This window comes from Orcinus orca, chromosome 14 (genome assembly GCF_937001465.1).
Source record: "Orcinus orca chromosome 14, mOrcOrc1.1, whole genome shotgun sequence".
In the NCBI taxonomy this organism is placed as follows: Eukaryota; Metazoa; Chordata; class Mammalia; order Artiodactyla; family Delphinidae; genus Orcinus; species Orcinus orca.
In genome coordinates, this window is record NC_064572.1 from 20,070,507 (window position 1) to 20,096,370 (window position 25,864).

The window sequence follows — 25,864 nt, forward strand, 5'->3', positions numbered from 1 at the left end:
TTTCTAGGTTCAAATGTGCAGAATGATGACTGTGAAAACATGGAGGCAGAAGAATATAAAGAATAGAAAAAGTTATAACCAAGGATTCAAGACTATTTTGCAGCTATATTCAGAAATAAACTCACAATTTTATTAGATGTTAATTTATTGCCTTTATTGTTTATATAATGAGAAGAATCAAGTCGATGAATCAAAACACCATCTTTTTAAATCATTAATGAGCTTCTCTCCCTACATATCAATGAAGAGAAACAAATATATCCAGGCAACCATAAAATTTCTAAAAATAATCATTTGCAATGCAGCAAACTGCAGGGTGCTTACATTAAATGTAATTCACAAGTTGAGTATTTAAATTTATATCCAAGAAAAACTGCACCAGACCACGACAAGTAGAGGGGAAAATCCTGACATTAAAATATTTACTAATTATAAAAGAGGACCCTAGGACTCAAAGCAGATGAGTGTATTAATCTGCATGTTTAAAATGCCCTTGAAATAAAGATCTTATCAAAGATTCTTGGGTACTGGAAAATATAATGTGTGTAAAAATATGCATAACTATATAAATGAAAGGGAAGCATGTCTTGTCTTTGGGATTCTGATTTAGTTAGCAGAATATTCTGTGCACAGCCTCACTTCTAATCAGCATAAATAATAGTATCCAGTAAAGTCAAGAATGCTTTGAATGTTACATTTTTTAGGAGCTGAGTTTTCTATTATTCATAATCCTATTTATATAGGATATCTGATGCAGCTCTGCTGTAAGCTTCAGCCTGATCGTCAAATAAAGCTGCTAAGCATTCTGCACAGTGAGAATAATATGGCAGGATCTCAGGTTCCAAATCATAGGGAAGGAATTGAGAAAACGTATCCACCACCTAAATGTGGAACAGTACATATTGATATATGTATAAAATTTTTTCTAATTGGTGCCTTCTATTTCCATATTAAGGCACATGGCTATAAAGAAAATCATTCTCAGAGTTTAATTTATATGACAGACATGTAGCAAAATGTCAATTCTGCTATCTAGTTTTATGATACAGCATGTGAGGTTTTGAAATCAGAGCTAGCTCTGTTGCCAAGGTTACCGTGATACCACTCATGCCACTGAACCTATACTAGTTTCTATCCAGATGACCCGTAAACAAGTACAGACAGGACCTTGGGGGCTGGAAAAAACGGCATCTCCTGATGATAGCAGCACAATGCCATTGCACAATACACGTCCGGAGGGCCCAACTTCTAACTATGTCACATCAATATCTCAGTGCATGAAATGCTGTTGGAAAGCCAGAAAAATAATTCAATGCTCTGTAAATATTTTGCCTCAAAAGGATGATAGTTAAAGAGAAGAGGCTGTACTGAGAGCAACGCTACCTCTGAAGCGAAAATAACTTGAGTCAAAATTCTATTTGCATCCTTGGAATAAAGTTATTCTTTTTCCTTTTTTGAAATGCATGTTTAGATGCTATGGGAATCTGTCCCCATGATTTTACATTAGAAGTAGTTTAAAAATTAGATCATATTTTATCTACCAACCTGCTTAAATGTCTTTAACCCTTGTTGATTTAAATACAAATTCAAGTTAAGAAACATTATGTACAGAGGCCTGCCATACGAATGTAGTGTTCTAAACCTGATTTTAAGCAAAAGCCTGAGAATCAATGGCCATAGGGACAGAGCTATAGAAAGACGCTGCTTTGACATATTCCTTCGCATCCCAGCATTCTTTTCTAATTCCTAATTCTCAACACATCAGGATCCTCTATGATATAAACACCTATATAATCAAGTAGCTATTTTGAGAATGCCATTTATTCCCTCTAGATTTTGAGCCATTTTTCTATCTGGTCAAAGAGGCACAAGACCTGCAGCTAAGAATACCTCCAGCTTTAGGCAGAATTCCAAGGAGCTAGAGATACTAAATAACTTTTAATCAAAACATTCATTCCTGGGTGGAGACTGTTCAATGTCTGACACACGCTGGTGTTTAAAAATGCCATTCCTGTGAAAGATAAAAAGAAAAAGGCAAGTTCTAGCATTTCTGCTTCTCTGGGCTCTGTTACACTTTTTTACTTTGAAGAGTTGAGTTTAAAAATAATTGGGAGGGGGAGGTGTGATGAGGACATTCTCACAGATTAGGCAGCAGAGTTGGCCTAGAAGTGACCTCAGGGTTCCTATTTCAGCTGTAAAAAGAATCTGATGGGATTTAAGTGGAGTCCTACAGCCATTTGGAGTAGAAAGCACGAGAATTCGAGAATACAGAGGCAAAGCACATAGGAGACAAAACTCTAAACTCCAGAACTTGAATATTGAGAAGGGGAGGAAAGGTTTGGATTTTTTTGGACTGGGCTAAGTGGCTGTATTAAAGAAAGCCAGGATTACAAAGGATTTTAGAGTGTTGCTGGCCTATGAATGTTTATTTTTTGGAGAAAAATGTGATTTATTGTTTCTAAGGGGAAAATATCAATATAAAAGTTTCACTAGGGTACTGACGCATCAAATAATGCCCATGAAATAATGTTTTGATTAGACAAGTGAAAAACAATCCAAAGTAAATCTATGTGTTGAAACAATTGCGGATCTCTAGTTTCATGGAGGGGTGGGACCAGAGAGAGACCTAGTCAGCCCCAAAACGCCTGAGCTGATAAAGCCAACCTCAGTTGTAGCAGTTCTTCTTCAGATATTAAACAAACAGAAAAGCATATTTTTTTCAGCTATCTTTCAAGAACACTGGCCAAAGATAGCATGTGAAAGATTGGCAGAGATATTTGGATAACATAAGGCGTGCATGCAAAGTTGGGACCAATCTTTGTTGGAGGATTAAAGAAAACAAAATCTGAAAATAGTGCATCATACCCACATACCTTGGCCCGGGACAGACTTTTTAAAAAGTGTACTTTATTCATTACACTCTTTATTATATATGGCTATGGGCGTAGAGTGAAATTTTTTTTATGTGAAGTCTTTAAAGAATAGATTGAAATTAAATACATGGCGGATTTTCCTTTTAAGGTAATAATATGTGTATATATACATTTTTTTTTCTTTTTCAAGCTAGACTTTAAACATTAAATGCCACATATTTTCATGGCCTGTCTTTATAATATCTACAGTCAAATTAGCAAACTTGGTGGAAAAAGATCAGGGAAGCAAACAGAAGCTAAGTTTATCCTTTGAAGAAGTGATTAAAAAGGGTAGATAGGGCTTCCCTGGTGGCGCAGTGGTTGGAAGTCCGCCTGCCGATGCAGGGGACACGGGTTCGTGTCCCGGTCCGGGAGGATCCCACATGCCGCGGAGCGGCTGGGCCCGTGAGCCATGGCCGCTGAGCCTGCGCGTCCGGAGCCTGTGCTCCGCAACGGGAGAGGCCACAACAGTGAGAGGCCCGCGTACGGCAAAAAATAAAAATAAAATTAAAAAAAAAAGGTAGATAATCATTATCAAAAATTTGCTGTTAGGAATAAATTTTCTATGTTCTTTCCTATCACAAAAGTGCTTTCCATCTTTTTAGTTTCTCTTCCCTTTTCTTCCCTTTTCTACTTTGCCATCACTGTCCAGCTAAGGAGCCATGGGCCTTGGGTTTTCTTATCTGCTTAGGTGAAAAAAATAATTGCTAAATTATCCTTTATCTAAGTAAGACCAGGCCAACGCGGGCAACATGAAGGACAGTGGATTCCATGCAGTCCTCCAGATAGCTGTGAGCAGGGCATCCGAGGGCCCTTCTCTGGTGTGCCAGTTTTGCTTGGGTCTCTTGCTGATGAATACTTGGTAACCAAGAGTAAGCTACCAATTCTATTTACCTGAGTCTTGCTTGGAAGTATCTCCTTTTTAACATATACTTTTAAGCTTTTCTATGTCACTACTGCCTATTATTATTTCTTTAGTAGAGACTACCATATCCTTTATATATTGGTAGAGATCATGATCACATTTCAATGGGTTTCTTTGTCAAGGTACACAAGTCCTCTTCTGGCAAAGACTCAAGTAGGAGTCCCTGACCTCCTTCTCCCCACTGATAACCGAGGTAGCCTCTACGGAAACGTTTTCAAAACCATTCATGTCAGCAATACACCTTTCATGCATATAATCTGACAGCGCTGTGCAAACAGACAGATCAAAACAGCACAAAACAGCTGGGAGCATGGCAGAGAAAAGGAATGTGTAACACGTGGCTTTGGAAAATTTTAGTAGGGGAGCAGCCCGGTGTGTATGAGATGCGGAGGGAGTTGTCAGTGATGGTGAACATACCACCTGGAGATGAATGGCTGTGTGAGCTCACACTCATGGAGAATGGAGAGGCCTGTAGGGGAGTGCCTGGCAGGGGATCTAGGGAGAGCAGGGCAGTACCATGCAGTGCCCTGGATGTGAGCAGAGAAATCAAGTCAATACTTTACCAATAGCAGTGAGGCTTCTTAAGTACAGATGTTATGTGGGGAAAACTGTGAAAACACCCTGAAATATATCCAGATTGGGGAGTGATTAGCATGCGTAACTATTTCTTCCAAGCCCGTAACTGCATGTTTAGTAGGAAGCAACATTTTAAACCAGTCTTCCCCCACCCTCCAAAAATGGGACCAAGCGATGCACACTCTCAAGTACAGGGAAGCCATGTCAACATCCCACCAATGCCACCAAATCCTAAAATAGATAATACTCAAGTCTTAAAAATGGTTGGTTCTGCCATCATAGTGCAGATATCACAGAAGGCAATGGCCTGACCATATAGAAAGCTGTGGGTTATCATCTTTTGGAAACCAGCTTTTTTTTAACTTGATATCCCATTTTTCTATCTATGCTCCCTTTAGTGTACAAATCTTCTCTGACTTATAATGGGGTTATGTCCTGATAAACCCATCTAAATTGAAAATATCATAAATCAAAAATGCATTTAATATACTTAACTTACCAAACATCATAGCTTAGTCTCACCTACCCTAAATGTGCTCAGAACACTTACATTAGCATACAGTTGGGCAACATCTAACAAAAAGCCTATTTTATAATAAAGTATTGCATATCTCATGTAGCTTATAGGACACTGTACTGAATGTGCAGAATGGCTGTCTGGGTACAGAGTGGTTGTAAATGTATCAGTTGTTTACCCTGGTGACTGCGTGGCTCCCTGCCAATGCGCAGCAGCATGAGAGCGTATAGTACCACATTTCGCTAGCCTGGGAAAAGATCAAAATTCAAAGTATGTTTGCTACTGAATGTGTATCGCTTTTGCACCATCGTAAAGTAGAAAAATTGTAAATAGGACTATTATAAGTCAGAGACTGTCTGTATTCTTACACCTCACACAATCATCAGAAGAAGTGGAGTGCATGTGAAATTGGGTGGAGCACAAGTAATTAATTAAAAGAAATAGCTTAAGCAATCTCATTTAACTCCTGATCAATGAAAGCAGGAAACACTGATACAGAGAAGGCTTCCTTGACAGGAGAAAGTGAAATCGTGGTAATAAATTCTCTGCCTAAACTCCACCTCATTCCCATTTCTCTTCGGCTTGCCCTGAAGCTACATGACTGAGGAAATGCCTTCCTGCACTGTTTTCTCCTAAGAGCAAGACCAGCTGCGCATGTAACAGTGCCTACATGTCAGCTAGATGGCCAGATGGGAGGGCTCTGGAATTAACCTCCTGACTCTTCTGAAACGAAACTGGGTGAACCAGCAAGATCATCCCACCACCCTCACCCAGGCTTCTCCCCAATCCTCTGTGAATCAATAAAGGTACAAGGACTTGCCAAGTCCCTTATCCAGTATCAATAAGCAATCATTCAATCATTTCTCCCAGAAATATTAACTGATAACCTACTATGTGCCAGGTGCTCTTCCAGACATTTGTGTCTTTAACAAGTTAAAGACACAAATCACTGTTCTCATTGTGCTAACCCTCGTCATGCTTATATTCAACTGGAGAATAGAGACAAAAAGCAAGAAAAATAGGTAAGATATTTAGTATGCTAGGTGGTGACAAGTGCTAAGGAGGAGATATAGTGGGGAAGGGGGACAGAAATATTGGGGAGCATAAGCTGCTGCTGAAATGAGGTGGCCGTGGAGGGCCTTACTGAGAAGGTGACATTTCAGGAGAGACCTGAAGGAAGTGAAGGAGCTGACACGTTGATATCTGCGGGGAGAACACTGTGGAAGAGGGAACGGCTAGTGCAAAGGTCCTGAGGCAGGAGCATTCCTGGGGTGTTTTCCTGAGGGCGAGGGGGAAAACAGCAGGAGCTGAGCTCAGAGAGGCAATGCTGGGCTGAGGTACAGAGGGCCTAATGGGTGTCTGGCTCTTACTCGGAGTGAACTGGTAGACGATTAGGGGTTTTTGAGCAGAATGACTTAATTTATGTGTTAACAGGATCACCCCACTGCCATCATGAGAACTGACCCAATGGTGGTGGGGCGTGGGTTGTCAGGAGGGATAAGACAGAAGGAGAGGCCAGTTAAAAAATAATAATCCAGAGGGAGATGGTGGTGACTTCGGCCTGGGAGTGGTGCAGGTGGTGAGAAGTGGCTGCGTTCTTTATACACGTGGAAGCTAGAGCCACCGGGGTTTGCTGATGGAGCAGGTGTCAGATATGACCAAAAGGAGTCAAGAATGATGGTGGAATTTTTGCTCAGAGAAATTCTTTCTTCCCTGTTCCTGGTACTGACATCTTTAGCTCAGCGCTTTAACACTGAATTGTAACTCTTTAAAATGTTGCTGTCTTTCCCCACTACTCTTTGAGTCTCATTTTTAGGGATTTTGTTCTGTTCCTACTAGTTTCTCTCCCATTGTGCACAACACAGTGTTTGTAACAAAAGAAGCCCTCAGTGACTGTTTATGAAATAAAATGGCCTTATAGATATTGCAGGATGTAGATGCAAATATGTCTGCAGACTCCAAATCTAAAAGAAATAAATTTGGGCCTAAATAAGTCAGTTAGGGGATATGCTTAAAGTTTCAATGAAAAAATGATACGTGAGCTATTACATTTCTTCAGACAATTATGGCTGAAAGATAGCTATATAATATCTCTGGTATATAGCAGAGATTATCCACTAAAAATATATCTTTAAATTATTTGGATTTATCTTAAAAATCTATTTACCCATCTAATTGGATACTTTCATAATGGCAGAATAAAAATGGATTAATGATCTCTTCTAGGAATTAGATTGTATCCAGGAACAAAGGAAATATAAAGAAATGGGCAGGTTACTTTCAGGATTAATTCTGGGCTAGTTTCACAGAATTAAGGCTTAACATAACACCCTCTATTTCACAGACCATCTTGTTTTTTAAAAAACATGCCGACTCTCCCGTCCCACCCCAAAAGTACTAAAATAGAAAGATAACCAAGGTGATAAGTTTAGAAGAGATTTTTGCTTCTTTGTTTTATCTTTTGGTAATTCAGTACTTTGTCCTTCTAACTATATCTTCTAGGCAGAAAATATAGTTATTTTCTGAGGCAGAGGAGTTCTGGGGAGAGAACAATGTAGTGGAATAATTTTGGAAATCTAATAAATGGTCAAAATTAAAAGTTATTGATACGATTATTGTTAAGATTCACTAAGAAAAATATCTGTGAAAGTGGTCTGTAAACCATAGGGTACCAATTATTGTCAGACAAATACGATTATGGGTTCAGAAGTCACCAAAGACATATCTTGTATATTGCAGCTAATAAGAATGGCAGGACATTCTCATCAAGAGATCTTTCCCTTTTGGCTGACTAGCTCATTGATATGGAATTGCTGAAAGATGGTAACAGAAGCATCCTCTGAGGACACTGCAGAATTACCCAGCAGCTGTCTCTTTCTTCTTACCACCTAATTTATAAGGGAAAACTGTACGGGCTGAAATATCTATTTCTTCATCAGATGATTCCAGTATAGAAACACCACAAACTGATGTTTTCTCTTTGTCCAAGGATGAAAAGTCAACAAACTTAGCTGTATTTGACCCAACTTGTCAAGCTTGCAGTTATTAAGTAGTAACAGCAAAAAGGTAAAAAGAAGGCAGAACACACGATGTTAATGCATTGAACAGTATATATGTTCCTTATTCTCCTTACCCATCTCAGTGGCCACGTTATTCATATGTCTGCGGCATCTTTTGGGTCCACAAATGCTTTCCTGGGCTCAACCATAACGGACTGTCTTTCCCAGTCATATGACCAGTGTTTGGGCAGCAGCCAGCATCCTTCCAGGTCCCGGAACATGACTGACCCCAGTCATCAACCAAGCCCTGTTCCTGTCTCATTTGGCACTGCTGCTTCCCAAGGACAATTTCATCCCGGGAACAGGGCTGGGCTGCGCACAGGGATCCCAGCTCTTCTGATACTGTGTCTTCTGGTTACAGTACAAGATGTACCAGTTCAGAGCAGGAAGGACAGTGGAGGACAGTAGGCTGGGGATGGCACAGAGCACGGCACAGACATATTTTCTCTGTGCCAGATGATTTGGCATGACTGCAATCCTATGCTTGAGTACTTTAGTACAGAATCCATAAATTTCCAGTACATTAAAAATTTTTAATTACTTGTATGCATTTAGTCTAACATATTTTTGTTTTGGATTAGCACAAAGCAGTAATAATCCACTTTCAACCGTTTTAGTTAATGCCCTCATCTATGGGTAAATGGAGTACCATAAGTATATAATTATTTTTTAAAATGATTCTTGTAAGGACCTTGGAAATGATACCCAGAGGAGAAACAAACTATAGTTGGAAAAACATTAGTGTTAATACAAGTAATTCTGTTTAAGAATACTCATTCAAACAAGGCATTCCCCCCCCCCCGCCCCAATTTATAAATCCAAAAATTTGGCAAAAAAGGGGGAGGTTTGGGGTGGTGTGGCTTACTATGCTTCCCTCCTTTTTCTCTTGGTCTCGCACCATTCTCTAGTTCCAGAAAGGACCAACTACGAAAGAGAACATTGTTACTATTTGATGGAGAAATGGAAAACTTTCAGGAATGTGGTGTCCTTCATTCAGTTATCACAGGGTACCTGCTCAAATATATCTTCTCAGAAAAAGATACAAACAGGACCACAGCCAAAGACACAGGCCACTTGGGTGAATTACGATCCACACAGCTGAGGGCTCTGTCTCTGGGAAAGGGGATCCAGCATGATTTGGGGACAATTTGATAGTGTCCCATCATTAGCTTTGAGATGCCAGAACCATTCCATTTCCCATGTTCAGCTATTAAGGATCTCGTCTTATTTTTTTCGCCCCTAAGTTCATACAAATGATTTCTATTGATATTTTCAATGAGAACTAAGTTTAAGTTCTATAAGTAATCAAAACATACATTGTCAGCCATGAAAATTTCCTCACATATCATAGACTACTTAGACGGCCCATAAAAATATTTTATTTAAAAAATTATTGAGCTACAATTGAAATGCACTAAACTTTGTATACTTAAGGTGCTCAATGTGATTAGCTTTGACATAGGTATACACTCTCCATACTGTCATCCCAGTCAGTAAAACAAATATTTCCATCACCCTGAAAGTGTCCTTGTGTCCCTTGGTAATCCCTCCTTCCCTCCATCCTCTTTCCCAGGCAGCGAGTGTTCTCCTTTCTGTCAGTATAGATTACGCTGCATTTGCTAGAATTTTACAGCAAGGGATCCACACACAGTATGTGCTCTTTTTTCCCCGGTTTCCCTCACTCAGAAGCTCTCTCCAGCATTCATGAGATTCTTCCCATCTGGCTGAGGTTCAGTAGAGAGTATTGTGATGTTTCCGTGACAGTGTTTAGCAAAGCGTGGCCTGAGGACTGGCTGCTTTCGGATCATCCAGGTACGGGCCAAAACATGCCGGTTCACCTCCCCCCAGATCTCTGACATCAGATAACCGGTAGCTTCGGCATAATCAACTATGAGAAGTAGCAGTTTTAGTCGAACCTCTTAGGGAACAACTACTCCTGTCCCTTGGTCCAACTAGCTGCTCTTCTAATGTCTTTCTACTGTTTTCTATAACTTGGGCAAGTCTTAGTCCTTTATGCCACAGCAGGACGAAATATCTTTAGGAAACAAGCTGCAGTAGTTTTCCTAGATCCCTCTGGACCACACATTTAGAAGTGTGGTTTGGATGACTTTTCCATAAAGTACCCGCATCGGGAACTTTCCTCCCTTTGCTGATTTGTTACCCATTTATAAAGTCCACCTTCAGGGCCAGGACTTGGGTGAAGAGTGAAGCACTGGCCTCAGGTGCAAAATTTAAAGAGGTGCCCAAAACCTCAGTAATCCAGATGAACACTATTTTTTCAAAAATCAAAATTAAGGTAAAAAAAAAAAATCCATGATGAGCAAAATACCAAAATTTTAAATAAGGTCAGGACCAGTAACATTTGCCATGCTGAGCCTGAGACAGAAAGAAAAATCAGTTAACAGTGATCCTATCTTTCCTTTTTTTTTTTTTTTCTTTTTTTGCCGTACGCGGGCCTCTCACTGTCGTGGCCTCTCCCCTTGCGGAGCACAGGCTCCGGACGCGCAGGCTCAGCGGCCGTGGCTCACGGGCCCAGCCGCTCCGCGGCACGTGGGATCTTCCCGGACCGGGGCACGAACCCGCGTCCCCTGCATCGGCAGGCGGACTCTCAACCACCGTGCCAGCAGGGAAGCCCAGATCCTATCTTTTAAAAATTATTATGATTTACATTTTACACCCAAGGTGAGTGCCTCACCCTCATCCTGGCCCTGGCCCTCTTCCACCTGATATGTTTTCCTGTCTGACAGGCTGTTTGCCATCCTGAAGTCATCATCAGAATGTTAGTTCTGGCCAAGCGTTTAGAAGGTGCCACGGACGGGAACTACTTCAAAATACTTTACTGAGGCGCGTTCGTTGTTTCTTGCTTTTTTCCCATGCCATTAACCACAACTTCAGCCAATCCCAGACAAAGACACAAACACTGGTCACCCACCCACTGGTTTCCCATGCCATTAACCACAACTTCAGCCAATCCCAGACAAAGACACAAACACTGGTCACCCACCCACTGGTTTCCCATGCCATTAACCACAACTTCAGCCAATCCCAGACAAAGACACAAACACTGGTCACCCACCCACTGGTTTCCCATGCCATTAACCACAACTTCAGCCAATCCCAGACAAAGACACAAACACTGGTCACCCACCCACTGGTTTCCCATGCCATTAACCACAACTTCAGCCAATCCCAGACAAAGACACAAACACTGGTCACCCACCCACTGGTTTCCCATGCCATTAACCACAACTTCAGCCAATCCCAGACAAAGACATAAACACTGGTCACCCACCCACTGGTTTCCCATGCCATTAACCACAACTTCAGCCAATCCCAGACAAAGACACAAACACTGGTCACCCACCCACTGGTTTCCCATGCCATTAACCACAACTTCAGCCAATCCCAGACAAAGACACAAACACTGGTCACCCACCCACTGGTTTCCCATGCCATTAACCACAACTTCAGCCAATCCCAGACAAAGACACAAACACTGGTCACCCACCCACTGGTTTCCCATGCCATTAACCACAACTTCAGCCAATCCCAGACAAAGACACAAACACTGGTCACCCACCCACTGGTTTCCCATGCCATTAACCACAACTTCAGCCAATCCCAGACAAAGACATAAACACTGGTCACCCACCCACTGGTTTCCCATGCCATTAACCACAACTTCAGCCAATCCCAGACAAAGACATAAACACTGGTCACCCACCCACTGGTTTCCCATGCCATTAACCACAACTTCAGCCAATCCCAGACAAAGACATAAACACTGGTCACCCACCCACTGGTTTCCCATGCCATTAACCACAACTTCAGCCAATCCCAGACAAAGACATAAACACTGGTCACCCACCCACTGGTTTCCCATGCCATTAACCACAACTTCAGCCAATCCCAGACAAAGACATAAACACTGGTCACCCACAGTCCTGAATTTTTTAAAGGGCCTCAACCAGGCATTCAAGATGAGATGTATTCATGCTGCATCTGATTACATGTGCCTTCAACGTGAAACTAGAGCTGTCTTATCTAAACAGATACACAGAAACCATGGCTCTGATTGATGTTATCATTTAAAACATGTAGTGTGCTTCTCATTGGACGTAAAAACACTTGAGAAAAATCAGTGTGTAAGAGTAATCTATATAATAAGAGTTCCAACTGTACTGAAAATATGCCTAGCAACTCTTCGGCATAAGGGTAAATGCAGTGATTCTGCATGCTTACGTAAAATTGGGGGGAGAAAACATGCCATAGAGAGTACCCAAGCAACCCACTCACTCTCAGAAAGTTTGCTCGGTTGTAACATTTTTACTGGAAATGAAAGGACTCATGTTTAGTCACTCATGGATGCATACAGAGAATTAAGTCATTTGCTACGTATTAAAGAACTTAAGAGGAACAAATGGAATATTAGTTAGAGCTGGTGATAGATGGTGAACACTGGTCTTCCATGTCCACACAGAATAGTGTAAGAATTAGACTGGACTGGGAATAAATGTAAAGTAAGTTGGCCATCAATCATCATCATCAACCTCAAAAGCCTGGGGGCAAGGGAAGAAGCAGGCTTTGGAGTCAGACAGAACTACCAGGACAAGCTCAGTACCGCTCTCTCCTAGCCATCTGACCTTGGCCCCTTACTGTACATGCTTGCTCAACTGTGACATGAGCCTAGTTTACAGGGTCACCACAAGAATGACATGGCAACAAGATACGTAGAGCCGTGAGCACAGGCCTGGCTCATGGGGAGCCCTGATTAAATTGGAGCTGCTGTTATCACCACCTCCAGCCCCATAGGCTTTATGTGTTTGAAGGTTATGTGACCCCAAGACACAGCAATGGTGAAGGTTTTCAAGGAAAGTGAACAATAAAATGGGTACTCATTTATGTGTGGTGTGACTGTAGGATGGCGGCAGAGGGGCCCAGGTACTCTGTTGAAGGCAGAGCCCATCCTACTTGCCTACATTTTCAGTGCCAGGTACCTAAGTGTACACACTTCCTTCTTTTAATAGTTTTAGGGGAAAACTCTTGAGTGATATCCCTTTAAAAAGAAGTTATTTTTTTTTCTTGCCAGAAAAGAGCAGCTGATGACAGTCATGGCTACTATGTACAGTTTTGTTCTTGACATTTTAAAAGATCCAGGAAAGAGCTTCAAAAGTTCATGCGAAAATGGATAGAAAGTAGGTGGTAGGAAGAAGGAAGGCTACTAAAAGTTGGAGTCATTCGCTCCAGACAAAAGAGGGTTTGAAGTATTTCAAATGTGTTAGGTAAGTGTTAGGATGCTAATGCCACTCTGCTACCTTTCATGTCCATCGGACAGAAGGACTCCTATCACTACTTTTTCTTAGATGGGATGATCTCCCTTCCTGGAGAAAAGGGGTTGACCAGATGACTTTTTGAGATCTCTTCTCATTCTAAGCCACCACACAAATATAGAAGAGCAAATGGATACCCAGCTCATCAATGTGGGGTGGTGGTTTCAGTTGCATTCTGTTTAAAATGAGGTCAAGGTAGCTTGTCACAATGGAAAGAGTGGGAGCCAGGAGTCAGGCAGAGCTGGGTCTGAATCTATTTTTGAAACTCACTATTGGGCAGGTTATGGTAGTAAAAGAACTCAACTCTCTACTCAACTGCAGTAGAGATAATCTCTGCCTCCTAGGGTTCCTGGAAGGATGAACTAAACTAGTGTTGGCAAAGCACCTAATAGTTGAATTGACACACTGTAGGGCTTTGATGAATTGGAGCTATTAATCTAGTTGGCTAAAAAAATGGGTTGAATAATTACCTTTAAATTATAACAAGAGCCTTGACATTCTGGTTGTAGTTATACCACGTGAGGAAAATTGCAAATTCAAGTCAGCAGACTGGTACCACCCTGGCCCACCCTGCAAACTAGAACGTGCCTGTGCCAAAGGAGGTTTGAGGGGGTAACTTGTTAACTAGCTTGGTGCTAAGACGCCGAGGAAACTGAAGGCGAGGTCTAAGGCATCTTGGTATGAATCTGGTTTCTCTCACTGTCGCCATAAGAATCAAATGAATTATTTTAAAAAGGTTCCAAATACATTTCCGAGTCTCAGGAATGTATCACATCTCGCTGACTTGTAATTCATACCAAGTATAGTAAAAACATCAGTGAAAAAACAGGTTTGCAAACCAAACTGAATGTCAGAAACTGGAATTATGATTTTTCTCCGTAACGAATGATAGGGAGCTAAAAATGGAAGTTATACAGAAATTAAACAGCTCTCACACAGCAATGAGATCCAGTGGTTGGAGCCCTATACTGAGGAAAAGAAACTTCTACTACTACCAGACTTTTCCATACAATGTAACTTTTTGGTGCTATAGCAACGCGGTCTGACATATTTAGCGTTTATAGACAGAGGCTGGAATCCGAGACAGAACAGCCCTGGTTTTTGTTCTTTACCAGTGGTGGGGTCTGTGGCAGGAAGCCTGGAGGCTGCGGAGAATCAGAAAAGACAGAGGAAATGCAAGGCCAGACATGCACATAAAAGTGAGGCCCACAGAGAGCTCGGTCAGACACACGGGAGGGCTTCCTGAGCCCCTCTGTGTGGCTCAGGGAGTCAGACTTGGCTTGGAAGGCGCGTCCTGTTTCCACCAAAGGGGTGGGGGATGGCTACAGTTGACAGAGCAAAACACTGTCAGAGCCAGCACACTGCACTTTGAACTGATAGAGTCACATGAGAGACCAGCTTATTTCTGTTGGGAGGGACCAAGCACAGGCACAACATACATCAAGAAGCTGGACGAGGCCCAGTGTAGATGCCTGTCAGTATCAGACCTATGAAGGTCACTGTGCCATTAAATCACCCCTAAGCAGGAACCTCCCATGATAATGAGGCCGCCTTTCTAGTACCACAAAACAAGTTTTACATGGTGGAACCAAGTTAGAATTCATCATCCCAAATACATGAATTTCAAGTGGCAATAAACCACTGAGCTGTTGAGACAGCAAGTAGAAGCTAAACCCAATATCTCAGTAAGCTCATCTCTATTCACCACACCTTTTTAGAAGTTGGGTACAAACAGTCCTTTGAAATCTATTGTGCTGTCCTGACTTTGCTCCCAGTCATCATTTAATTATGCTTCCTTAAAACCACAGGTATTACAAAATCTGACGGCATAGTACTTACAAGCAGGTTCACTGATTCTTATTTTTGTGCGTGTGTAATAATGAGACAACAGAAAAAAACCCAAATGGCAACTAAGATAAGAATCAAGAACATCATGGAAAGGGAAAAAAAAAAAAAAAACCGGGAAACTCAAGAAGAAACCTATCTGTAATGCTGGATATTAAGTTCAACAGTTCTCGTTGTTCAAGGGGACATTAAAATCAGTTTTACTTCTACATGCCTCTTTCTGAGACCCCCTTGAACAAACGCCTAAATTGCAGATTCTTTCAGTGTGTGAACGACTTCTCAGGACTAGGGCAAACCCTTTCAGAGGTTTATTCGGTATTTTAGACCACTTGGATAAATGCCAATAGAAGTTCAGAGGCTTACGAGGGCTACTGGCTTGAAGAAAAGAGAGGTCCTTTCAGAAAAGCTTATCTCAATACAAAGGAGTAACTCGTTTGGAGTATCTAATCCAATCCTGTGAGGTAGCATGATGCTTGATGTTAACAGAGACCTAAATTCTAAACTTTCTAAACTTAAAAGGAAACGTCTTCATTTACCATTAAGGGGTAAGGAAATCTCCTCCTTATCTGGATTTTGATAGTTATAACAGATTCACTGAGAGGGACTTTAAGACCGCTGGAGTCCCGGAGACTCCTTTGGAGTTATAGTGACCAAGAGAAGTTGCTAAATATTTTACGGTACTTTGACCTTGTTCCCACTCATATTAATGTCCTAGATTTATCTTCCCTTTACTGGATTTTTCCTCCTCCTCCTTTTTTTTTTTTTAAATGAAAAGTAGACATGAATGCTTCAGTTCGTTTTGGAAATGTGCCTTTATGAGGGACTTCAGAGATATTTTTCTTTCTTGTTTAAAAATGACCTTCAAATAAAAACAATAGACTTTTCAGACAACAAAGCCCAAAGCAAGTAACATCAGACTGCAGTATGGTCACAAAAAGACCAAAGAGACCTTCTGAAGCGGGGTGGCCAAGTGCTAAAAAAACTTAAAACATTCTAAGAGAAGGTAAATTAAGTATTATTCAGGAAGACAACAATCAAAGCGGCCCAGGGTTGGAGAGCACAACAGAATCTGCATCCAGCAAACGTCCAGTTTAACTAGCACTGGTTGTTTTAAATAAAGTACTTCCTGGGAGGAACCACGTGGCCACGCAGAGTGCTTTTCTTGACATCAGGAAACAATGCTGTTTGGGGTTGCTCTTTTTTTTGGTCTTGTCTTTTTTAGACACAGTGCAGAACCCAACACATCTCGAGGCCATATTATGTGATTTTTTGTTGATTTACGAAGCAGAGATGGGTTTGGGAAAGGAAATTGTACTGAAGTTGAACTGAACTGCACTAGTCTTGGTTTACCTGCCATATGCAAAACGCCTGTCTTTGTGATGATCGCCGAAAGTATCCCAAAGCCTGAGAGAAACGCTCACTTCGTCAACGACGTCCCGGGAACGCTCCAAGACCTGCAGGAGAGACAGCACCCATGCTCACTGGCAGTCAGAGGCTCCCCCTCAGAGCCCCCGGGACGCACTTGCATTTAGCGTTCTCCTTCTATCTAACAGGACTTAGCTAAGTCCTAATTCTGTTCCTGGAGCCGCGTGCCTCAAAAGCCCTCCCTCAGGATACCATAGCCACACTCCAAGTCGGCCTTCTGGCTTTTGTTTTCTCTTGTGACACTAAAAAGTGAGTTTTGTCTCGAATATACAAGTTAACCCCTTCCCCTGCTTTTAAAAAATCAGACTGGCTGTATTCAGTTGCCTGTGGTAAACTGTAATGGAAAAGAATATAAAAGAATGTATACATAGGTATACCTGAATCACTGTGCTGTACAGCAGAAACTAACACAACATTGTAAAGCAACTAGACTTTGATAAAAAAAAAAATCAAGTAACTAGAAATCCAAAAAAATAAATAAAAATCAGACTGCCAACAGCAATGATGTACCCTTAGGATTCTAAAGAAACGCCGTCTGTCTTACCTCCTGGCAGACCCGGTACTGGTCAATGGCCCACACTGTGGGGACGTGGGTGGCCAGCAGCTGGTACTGTGTCAGCGTCGTATTACACGCTCTGGCGCAGATCAAGCGCGTCTTCCCCACGGCGTTGTCTCCCACGACCACGCACTTGATGGTTTCCACGTTGGGTCTTTCGTAGTCCATGTCAGTGTCCATTTATAAGACTCTAGAAGAAGAGAGCAGACACCACATTCAAGACACTGGTGCTTTCCAGAGCGGTCAAAGATGGGAGGGGGCCAGGCGGTTTTCCCTTGGTCCAGGTACTTCTTTGGAGGTACCCAGGCAGAAGCCAGAAGTTTGGAAGTTCCTACTAAGCCAAACTGAAACTCAACTTTTCTGTTTATATCTCACACAAGTACAAAAACACCGGATTGTTATTTTGACCCCAAACGGTTGATTCCGGTTAACATGTTATTTTCTCCTTGGTTTTCTCTAAACACAACCTGCCTACTGGAGCTCCATCCAGGCGAGTCAGGGCTGCTTGCACACATTTCTAGCTCACTAGCTACTCACGTCAACCCGCTAAAGAGACTGGGCACCTGCAGGTTTAACCTTACACATTCGGTCATAAGCAGCCTTTTCAGTATGAGTGTCCGTTACAATCTTCCAGTGATCCAAGATCTCTCATTAAAAAGCAATTTCCTGTAGGTTCTAAACTATCCTGGTGACTTAGGGGAGAATCCAAAGTGTGAGCAGAAAGGGACTACTTGACTTTAAAGAAGAGTGAACTGTAAGTGTGAGATTGGATACATTATTGTTATTATTATTATTTTAATTAATTAATTTATTTTGGCTGAGTTGAGTCTTCCGTTGCTGTGTGCCGGCTCTCTTTAGTTGCGGCGGGTGGGGTTGCTCTTCGTTGCGGTGCGCAGGCTTCTCACTGCGGTGGCTTCTCTTGTTGCGGAGCACGGGCTCTAGGCGTGCAGGCTCAGTAGTTGTGGCGCACGGGCTTAGTTGCTCCGAGGCATGTGGGATCTTCCCAGACCAGGGATTGAACCCGTGTCCCCTGCATTGGCAGGCGGATTCTTAACCACTGCGCCACCAGGGAAGTCCCTTGATACATTATTAAAATTAATTTATCCTTATACTCATTCATTAATTTTTATTAATCAAATTCCTTAAAAGATATTCTTAAGAGGAGCACTATAAAGAAAGATTTTGAAAAAAATTCCCTTCCTCTCTGTTTTCAGAGAAGAAATCTGGAGCATGTGGTAGAGAATGATTTTACCAGAATGAGGAGCTACTTCAGCATCTTCCTGAAACCATCAAAAAGGGTTAAAAGAGGGTTGCTGGGTGAGGGGTGAAGAGGCAGAGGAAAGTTGCTGGCAGCTCTGCTTCCCCAAAACAGGAACCCCACAAGTTGCAGAGCGGACTGCTTCCCGGCAGCAGCTGGATGGGTGGCCGACCATGCAAGATTTTGATGTATTATGATTGCTCTTCTGAGGAAGTCTACTGTTAAACTGAGAAAACCGTTGGATGGTCATCTTCTTGAAAAGAGTCCATAATGGTCTTAACAGCCATGGTAAAAAAAAAAAAAAAAAAAAAAAAAAAGCTCAGAGTAGGGCCTAATACATAATTGGGAATCAAAACATGTTAAAAAAATTTTTTTAATACATTTATTTATTTATTTTTGGCTGCATTGGGTCTTTGTTGCTGCACGCTGGCTTTCTCTAGTTGCAGCAAATGGGGGCTACTCTTCCTTGCGGTGCGCAGGCTTCTCATTGCGGTGGCTTCTCTTGTTGCGGAGCATGGGCTCTAGGCACATGGGCTTCAGTAGCTGTGGTGTGCGGGCTCAGTAGTTGTGGCTCGTGGGCTCTAGAGCGCAGGCTCAGTAGTTGTGGCGCACGGGCTTAGTTGCTCCGCGGAATGTGGGATTTTCCTGGACCAGGGCTCGAACCCATGTCCCCTGCATTGGCAGGAGGATTCTTAACCACTGTGCCACCAGGCAAGTCCCTCAATACATGTTTAATTCAATTGACTTAAGAAAAATGATAATTTGGATAATATGAGATTAAGGGTATAGAGGGAGAGATAGAAGAAGAATGTTAAAGAAGAATGCTTTTGCACAGTTAGGACCATCTGAATGTGGATAACACCATCACAGGAGGTGTTAAACCCGAGGCTGGAGAACTATCTGGCAGGAATTGAGTGGAGTGATTCAAGGAACAGATGTGTGGTGAGGTTAAGATCTGATCCTACACCCGTGAAGAGGCTTAAAATAGATACCTGTCCCCCACCTGGTAAATGCTGATTTTGAAGGTCTTGGGTGGGAAAAGAGTCTTTAAATATCTCCAATTCTGGTGATTAGCCAGGTGTGGTGATTCCAAAAATCAACCTCTTTAAAATCCAGCCTTAAAATTCTATGATTGTATTAGTTCTCGATTTAATAGTATAATGTGGCAAAAGCATTACTTTGGCATTAGACGGGTGGTGCTTAAATTCTAGAACATTTGGCAATGTCTGGAGGCATTTGGCAATGTCTGGAGGCATTTTTGGTTTTCACAATGGGTGTGGAGAAGGGCTACTGGCTTCAGGTAGGCAGAGGCCAGAGATGCTGCTAAACATACTACAATGTACAGGGCAGCTCCCACAACGAAGAATTATCTGGCCCCAAATACCATAGTGCGAGGTTGGGAAACCCTGCCTTGGATGGATGAGAGTTTGAATCCTGGTCTCTCTGCTTTCTAGTCATTTCTTTGACTTTAGGCAAGTCAGCTGCACTATCTGAGCCTAGCTTCCTCGTCTGTTAGATGGGAATGATAGTACCCATCTCCTAATGCGGTGAGGGTTAGGTGAACTGATGTTTTCAGTCCCCAGGGCCATACCTGACACACCGATGGCTTCAAAATTATAATCATCATGCTGAAATGAATACTTTTAGATGACAACAAAATTGAGTCAGGTGGAAGACCAGGATTAGATGCAAAAATCATAAACTTAATCATCATAAAGATCTATAAAAAGGATACATTTTAGTAGAGCAATTAAAGGGTAATTCATTGAAAACTGCAGCACATAAATACAAGATGGAGCACAGCTGACCTGATGCAAAGGTGGCAGAGAAAGTTCTGGGTGGGGAGGGGGAGAGAGGAAGTGGCAGTTAACTGAAGGATAACAGAGTTGCAAAGGTAGGTTAAACATATTTTTACGGGGCACTTCTAGATCCTAGAACAAAAGTGGTAGGACTTCACAACAGTCTTTGCCAAGATTCTGGTGATCTTGCCATGGGGTAGCCTATGTCAGAAAAAACCAGGTTCCATTTGGAGTCTCACAACTCTGGAACCTGAGGTCTATTACTTTGAATGTCCTAAGTGACATTAAAACTTTATACTTTTGAGTGAATTTTATTTTATTTTTTAGATAGATAAAAGTCAAAGAGAACCAATCCATAAAATTGGGGAGAATGTTTGGATTTAGTAAAAATTCAGACATGACACAAAAACTGTAACATTGGTTTTCTCGTTGGCTTGCAAACTTACTCTGATAGCATCCCCCCAAAGAGGAGTCCCCCAAATAATTTGGATAGTGGCAGCTCAGGTGGAATAGCTGTGTAGCTTTTACAGAAGATGACTTGGAGGGGGATAAAAGCCCTTCTGGTTTTATATGAAGGCCATGATTACAAAAATATCATCACTTATTTATAGACACATCTCATGCACAGTCCTAAAAAGAATTTCTGCATCAAAGGTGAGAATAACATCCCTTGGTCCTATCATCTCTAGCAATCTGTGCAAAACCGAAGTGACTGCCAAAGGTGCTGAACTCTGTGCAAAGGTGACAGCGTATAAGGGAAGTGAAAGGCAGGCAGAGTTAAATTCTCATAGCCCGGATCATGCACTCTACATGGGGCACTTCCAGGAAGAGTTTGCTGGCTTTCCAAAATCCGAGGCTCCAAATCTTTCCTTCTGGGTAGAAATTTACTTAGTGGTAGTCTAAAAAGTACTTTAAGAGTATGACGTCACAGCCAAGGGTGTAAACTCCTGCTCTTCTTGTACTGTAAACCAAGTATTCATCTGTTACACATAAACCAATAAACATTACATTATGGTCTAATTATAAAAATATGCAATTGTATCCTCTTTTGCTTGTTATGGGCTCAAACTTATCCATATCTAGCACTCTTACGGTTGAATGCGCGCGTACGACCATCTGGATAATGACTCTCTGGTTTCTGATTTTTATTCACTGGGAAAAGAGAGTAATAAATATTCCTTTAACATTGTTAATAAATTTCGCCACCATAAATCCTGCTGATCTATGAAGATACCCTTTTGCCTTTAGATCCATATCTGGGGAGACAAGGAAGGTATAAAAGGGAAAGAATAGCTAGGCGGAAGTGATACTGGTAACCTGATACTGTGGCAGCTCTGTAATCTCACTCAAAACCGACTTGAACTTTATTTCATACTTTCACTGAATCTTCAGGACATGGATGCTGACAGTTAAAAATGCTGCCTGAAAAATCTACTTGTACACTCTCTAGAAGTCAGAAGTTTATTTAAAAACAGGTAAGTGATAAAAATAAGAAATGAAAGAGGAGAAATAATACGTGATACTGCAGAAATAAAAAAAAAACATAAGAGAATACTATTCCAACAAACTGGAGAACCTAGAAGAAACTGACAAGTTTATAGAAACATACAGCTCACCAAAACTGAATCAAGAAGATATAATCTGAACAGACCAACCACTAAAAATGAAATAGAATCTGTAATAAAAGAAAAAATTCCTTGCAAACAAAAGTCCAGGATGGGATGGCTTCACTGAAGAATTCTACCAAACATATAAAGGAGAACTTATACCAATCCTTCTCAAACTCTTCCAAAAAACTGAAGAGGAGGGAACCCTCCCAAAGTCATTCTATGAAGCCACCATCGCCCTGATACCAAAACCAGACAAAGACACTACACAAAAAAATTATAGGCCAACATCCTTGATGAATATAGATGCAAAAATCTTCAACAACATATTAGCAAATTGAACCCAACCACACATAAAAAGGATCATACACCATGATCAAGTTGGATTCATCCTAGGGTCACAAGGCTGGTTCAACATAAGTAAAATCAATGTGATACACCACATCAACAACAGAAAAGACAAAAACCTCTGTTGATCATCTCAACAGATGCAGAAAAAGCATCTGATAAAATTCTACATCCATTCATGATAAAAACTCTCAGCAAAGTGTGTATAGAGGGAACATATCTCAACATAATAAAAGCTATTTATGACAAACCCACAGTCAACATAATACCCAACAGTGAAAAGCTGAAAGCCTTCCCACTAAAATCTGCAATGAGACAAGGATGCCCAGTCTCACCACTTTTAGTTAACATAGTATTGGAAGTCCAAGCTACAGCAATCAGACAAAAAAAAAAAAAAAAAAAAAAAAGAAATGTGTCCAAATTGGAAGGGAAGATGTAAAATTGTCTTTACATGCAGATAACATGGTATTCTATATGAAAACCCTAAGGACTCCACACAAAAACTGTTAGAACTGATGAACGAATTCAGCAAGGCAGCAGGATACAAGATTAACATACAGAAATCTGTTGCATTTCTTTACACTAACAATGAAATATCAGAAAGAGAAAGTAAAAAAAAAAAAAAAAATCCCTTTTAAAATCATGTCCAAAAAAAAGATACACAGGAATAAACCTGACCAAGGAGGTGAAAGACGTACGTACTGAGAACTATAAACATTGATAAAGGAAACTGAACGTGACTGAAAGAAATGGAAAGATAGTCCACGCTCTTGGATTGGAAGAATTAATATATATATTTTTAGCTTCATTTTTTATTGGAGTATAATTGCTTTACAATGTGATGTTAGTTTCTCCTGTACCATGAATCAGCTATATACATACCTATATCCCCTCCCTCTTGCACCTCCTTCCCCATCTCCCATCCCACCCATCTAGTTCATCACAGAGCACCAAGCTGAGCTTCCTGTGCTGTATAGCATGTTCCCGCTAGCTATTTTACGCATGGTAGTGTATATATGTCAATCCTAATCTCCCAGTTCATCCCACCCTCCCCTTCCCTCCCTGTGTCCACATGTCCGTTCTGTACATCTATGTCTCTATTCCTACCCTGCAAATAGGTTCACCTGTACCATTTTTCTACATTTCACATGTATATGTTAATATACGATATTTGCTTTTCTCTTTCTGGCTTACTTCATTCTGTATGACAGACTCTGGGTCCCTCCACATCTCTACAAATGACCCAATTTCGTTCCTTTTTACAGCTGAGTAATATTCCATTGTGTATATGTATCACATCTTCTTTATCCATTCATCTGTTGTTGGACGTTTAGGTAGTTTCCATGTCCTGACTCTTGTAAATAGTGGGGCAATGAACATTGGGGTACATGTGTCCTTTTGAATTATGGTTTTCTCAGGGTATATGCTGAGTAGTGGGATTGCTGGGTCATATGGTGGTTGGCAGAATTAATATTGTTAAAATGGCCATACTACCCAAAGCAATCTACAAATTTAATGCAATCCACATCAAATTTTCCACAGAACTAGAACAAATAATCCTAAACTTTATATGGAGGCACAAAAGACCCAGAATTGCCAAAACAATCCTGAGGAAAAAGAACAAAGCTGGAGGCATAACCTTCTCAGACTTCAGAATCAAAGCAGCATGGTACTGGCACAAAACCAGACATACGGATCAATGGAACAGAATAGAGAGCCCCAAAATAAACCCACACACTTAGGCTCAGTTAATCTATGACAAAGCAGGCAAGAATATACAATGGAGAAAAGACAGTCTCTTTGACAAGTGGTGTTGGGAAGGCTGGAGAGCCGCATGTAAATCAATGAAGTTAGAACACTCCCTCACATGGTACACAAAAGTAAACTCAAAACGGCTTAAAGACTTAAATATAAGACATGACACCATAAAACTCCCAGAAGAGAACGTAGGCAAAACATTCTCTGACATAAATCGTAGCAATGTTTTCTTAGGGCAGTTTCCCAAGACAAAAGAAATAAAAGCAAAAATAAACCAAAGGAGCCTAAACTAACTTACAAGCTTCTGCACAGCAAAGGAAACCGTACAAAACAGAAAGACAACCTATGGAATGGGAGAAAATATTTGCAAACGATGCAACTGACAAGGGACTAATTTCCAAAATATACAAACAGCTCATACAACTCAATATCAAAAAAAACAAACAACCCAATCCAAAAATGGGCAGAAGACCTAAACAGACATTTCTCTAAAGAAGACATACAGATGGCCAACAGGCACATGAGAAGACGCTCAACATCACTAATTATTAGAAAAATGCAAATCAAAACTACAATGAGGTATCACCTCACACTGGTCAGAGTGGCCATCATCAAAAAGTCTACAAACAATAAATGCTGGAGAGGGTGTGAAGAAAAGGGAGCCCTCCTACACTGTTGGTGGGAATGTAAATTGGTGCAGCCACTAGGGAGAGCAGTATGGAGGTTCCTTAAAAAACAAAAGAGAGTTACCATATGATCCAGCAATCCCTATTCTGGGCATATATCTCGAAAAGATGAAAACTGTAATTTGAAAAGATACATGCACCCCAGTGTTCATAGCAGCACCATTTACAATAGCCAAGACATGGAAGCAAACTAAATGTCTACTAACAGAGGAACGGATAAAGAAGACATGGTATATATATATACAATGGAATATTACTAAGCCATAAAAAATGAATGAAATAATGACATTTGCAGCAACATGGATGGACCTAGAGATTATCTTACTAAGTGAAGTAAGTCAGAGAAAGACAAATTTCATGACATCATTTATATGCAGAATGTAAAAAATGTTACAAATGAACTTATTTATGAAACAGAAACAGACTTACAGACATAGAAAACAAACTTATGGCTATCAAAGGAGAAAGGGAGGGGGAGGGATAAATTAGGAGTTTGGGATTAACAGATACACACTACTGTGTATAAAAGAAACAACAAGGTCCTACTGTATAGCACAGGGAACTATATTCAATATCTTGTAATAACCTATAATGGAAGAGAATCTGAAAAAGAACATATATGTATGCATAACTGAATCACTGTGCTGTATACCTGAAACTAACACAGCAGTGTAAATCAGCTATACTTCAATTAAAAAAAAAACTGGTAAGTGAACAAGATATTGTGGAGGTTGGGAAGTGAAGGACTTGGTGAGGTGCAGGGAGGCCACTGCTCTGGGTACCGGTGCCCTCCACAAGGCTGGCTTAGAACAGCGTGGTCCCGATCTTCTAGCTCTCAGGTTACGCCATCTGCTTGGTTATCCCGTATCTGCCCCCGCCATTATTACTGCCATCTACTGGACTTCACGTCGCTCCTGCACATCCACCACCAACTCAGTCTTCTTGCCTCGTCCACAGGATGATGCACCCCACACCCAAGCCTCAGAGCTTCTTCGCCTCTTCAGCGCCAGTGACATTCACCACACCGTACGGAGCTATTCGTACCTGTTGGCCGTGTGCTGGATATCGCTGTCCTTCATGAAACATTTTACCTCTGAAATCTCCAATTCCAAAATCCTACTCTAAGAGCAAAAAATCCTGTCCTTACAGCCCAGTGCTGGGTGAAATATGGCCACGGCAGCGACTCCCATCAGGAGATGGAATCTATTTCCCTTCCTCTTGAATGTGAGTGACTTCCTGGCCCAACCCAAAAGAATGTGGTGA

General features: G+C 41.3%; 1 protein-coding gene across 8 annotated transcripts in view; it reads right to left on the bottom strand.

The window, feature by feature from the left end:
- RHOBTB1 (Rho related BTB domain containing 1) overlaps positions 1-25,864 on the bottom strand; it is a 69,053-nt gene that overhangs the window by 19,908 nt on the left and 23,281 nt on the right. For 7 of the 8 annotated variants that reach the window (XM_033406050.2, XM_049696634.1, XM_004279976.3 and 4 more), the window contains 2 exons: positions 17,134-17,335; positions 16,515-16,618 (listed from right to left, as the gene is read on the bottom strand). In XM_033406050.2, the coding sequence (XP_033261941.1) occupies positions 16,515-16,618; positions 17,134-17,325 (296 nt within the window). In that variant the 5' untranslated portion in view covers positions 17,326-17,335. Of the gene's footprint in view, positions 1-16,514; positions 16,619-17,133; positions 17,336-25,864 lie in introns of those variants that run through there. The other variant, XM_049696635.1, reaches the window with a different exon arrangement.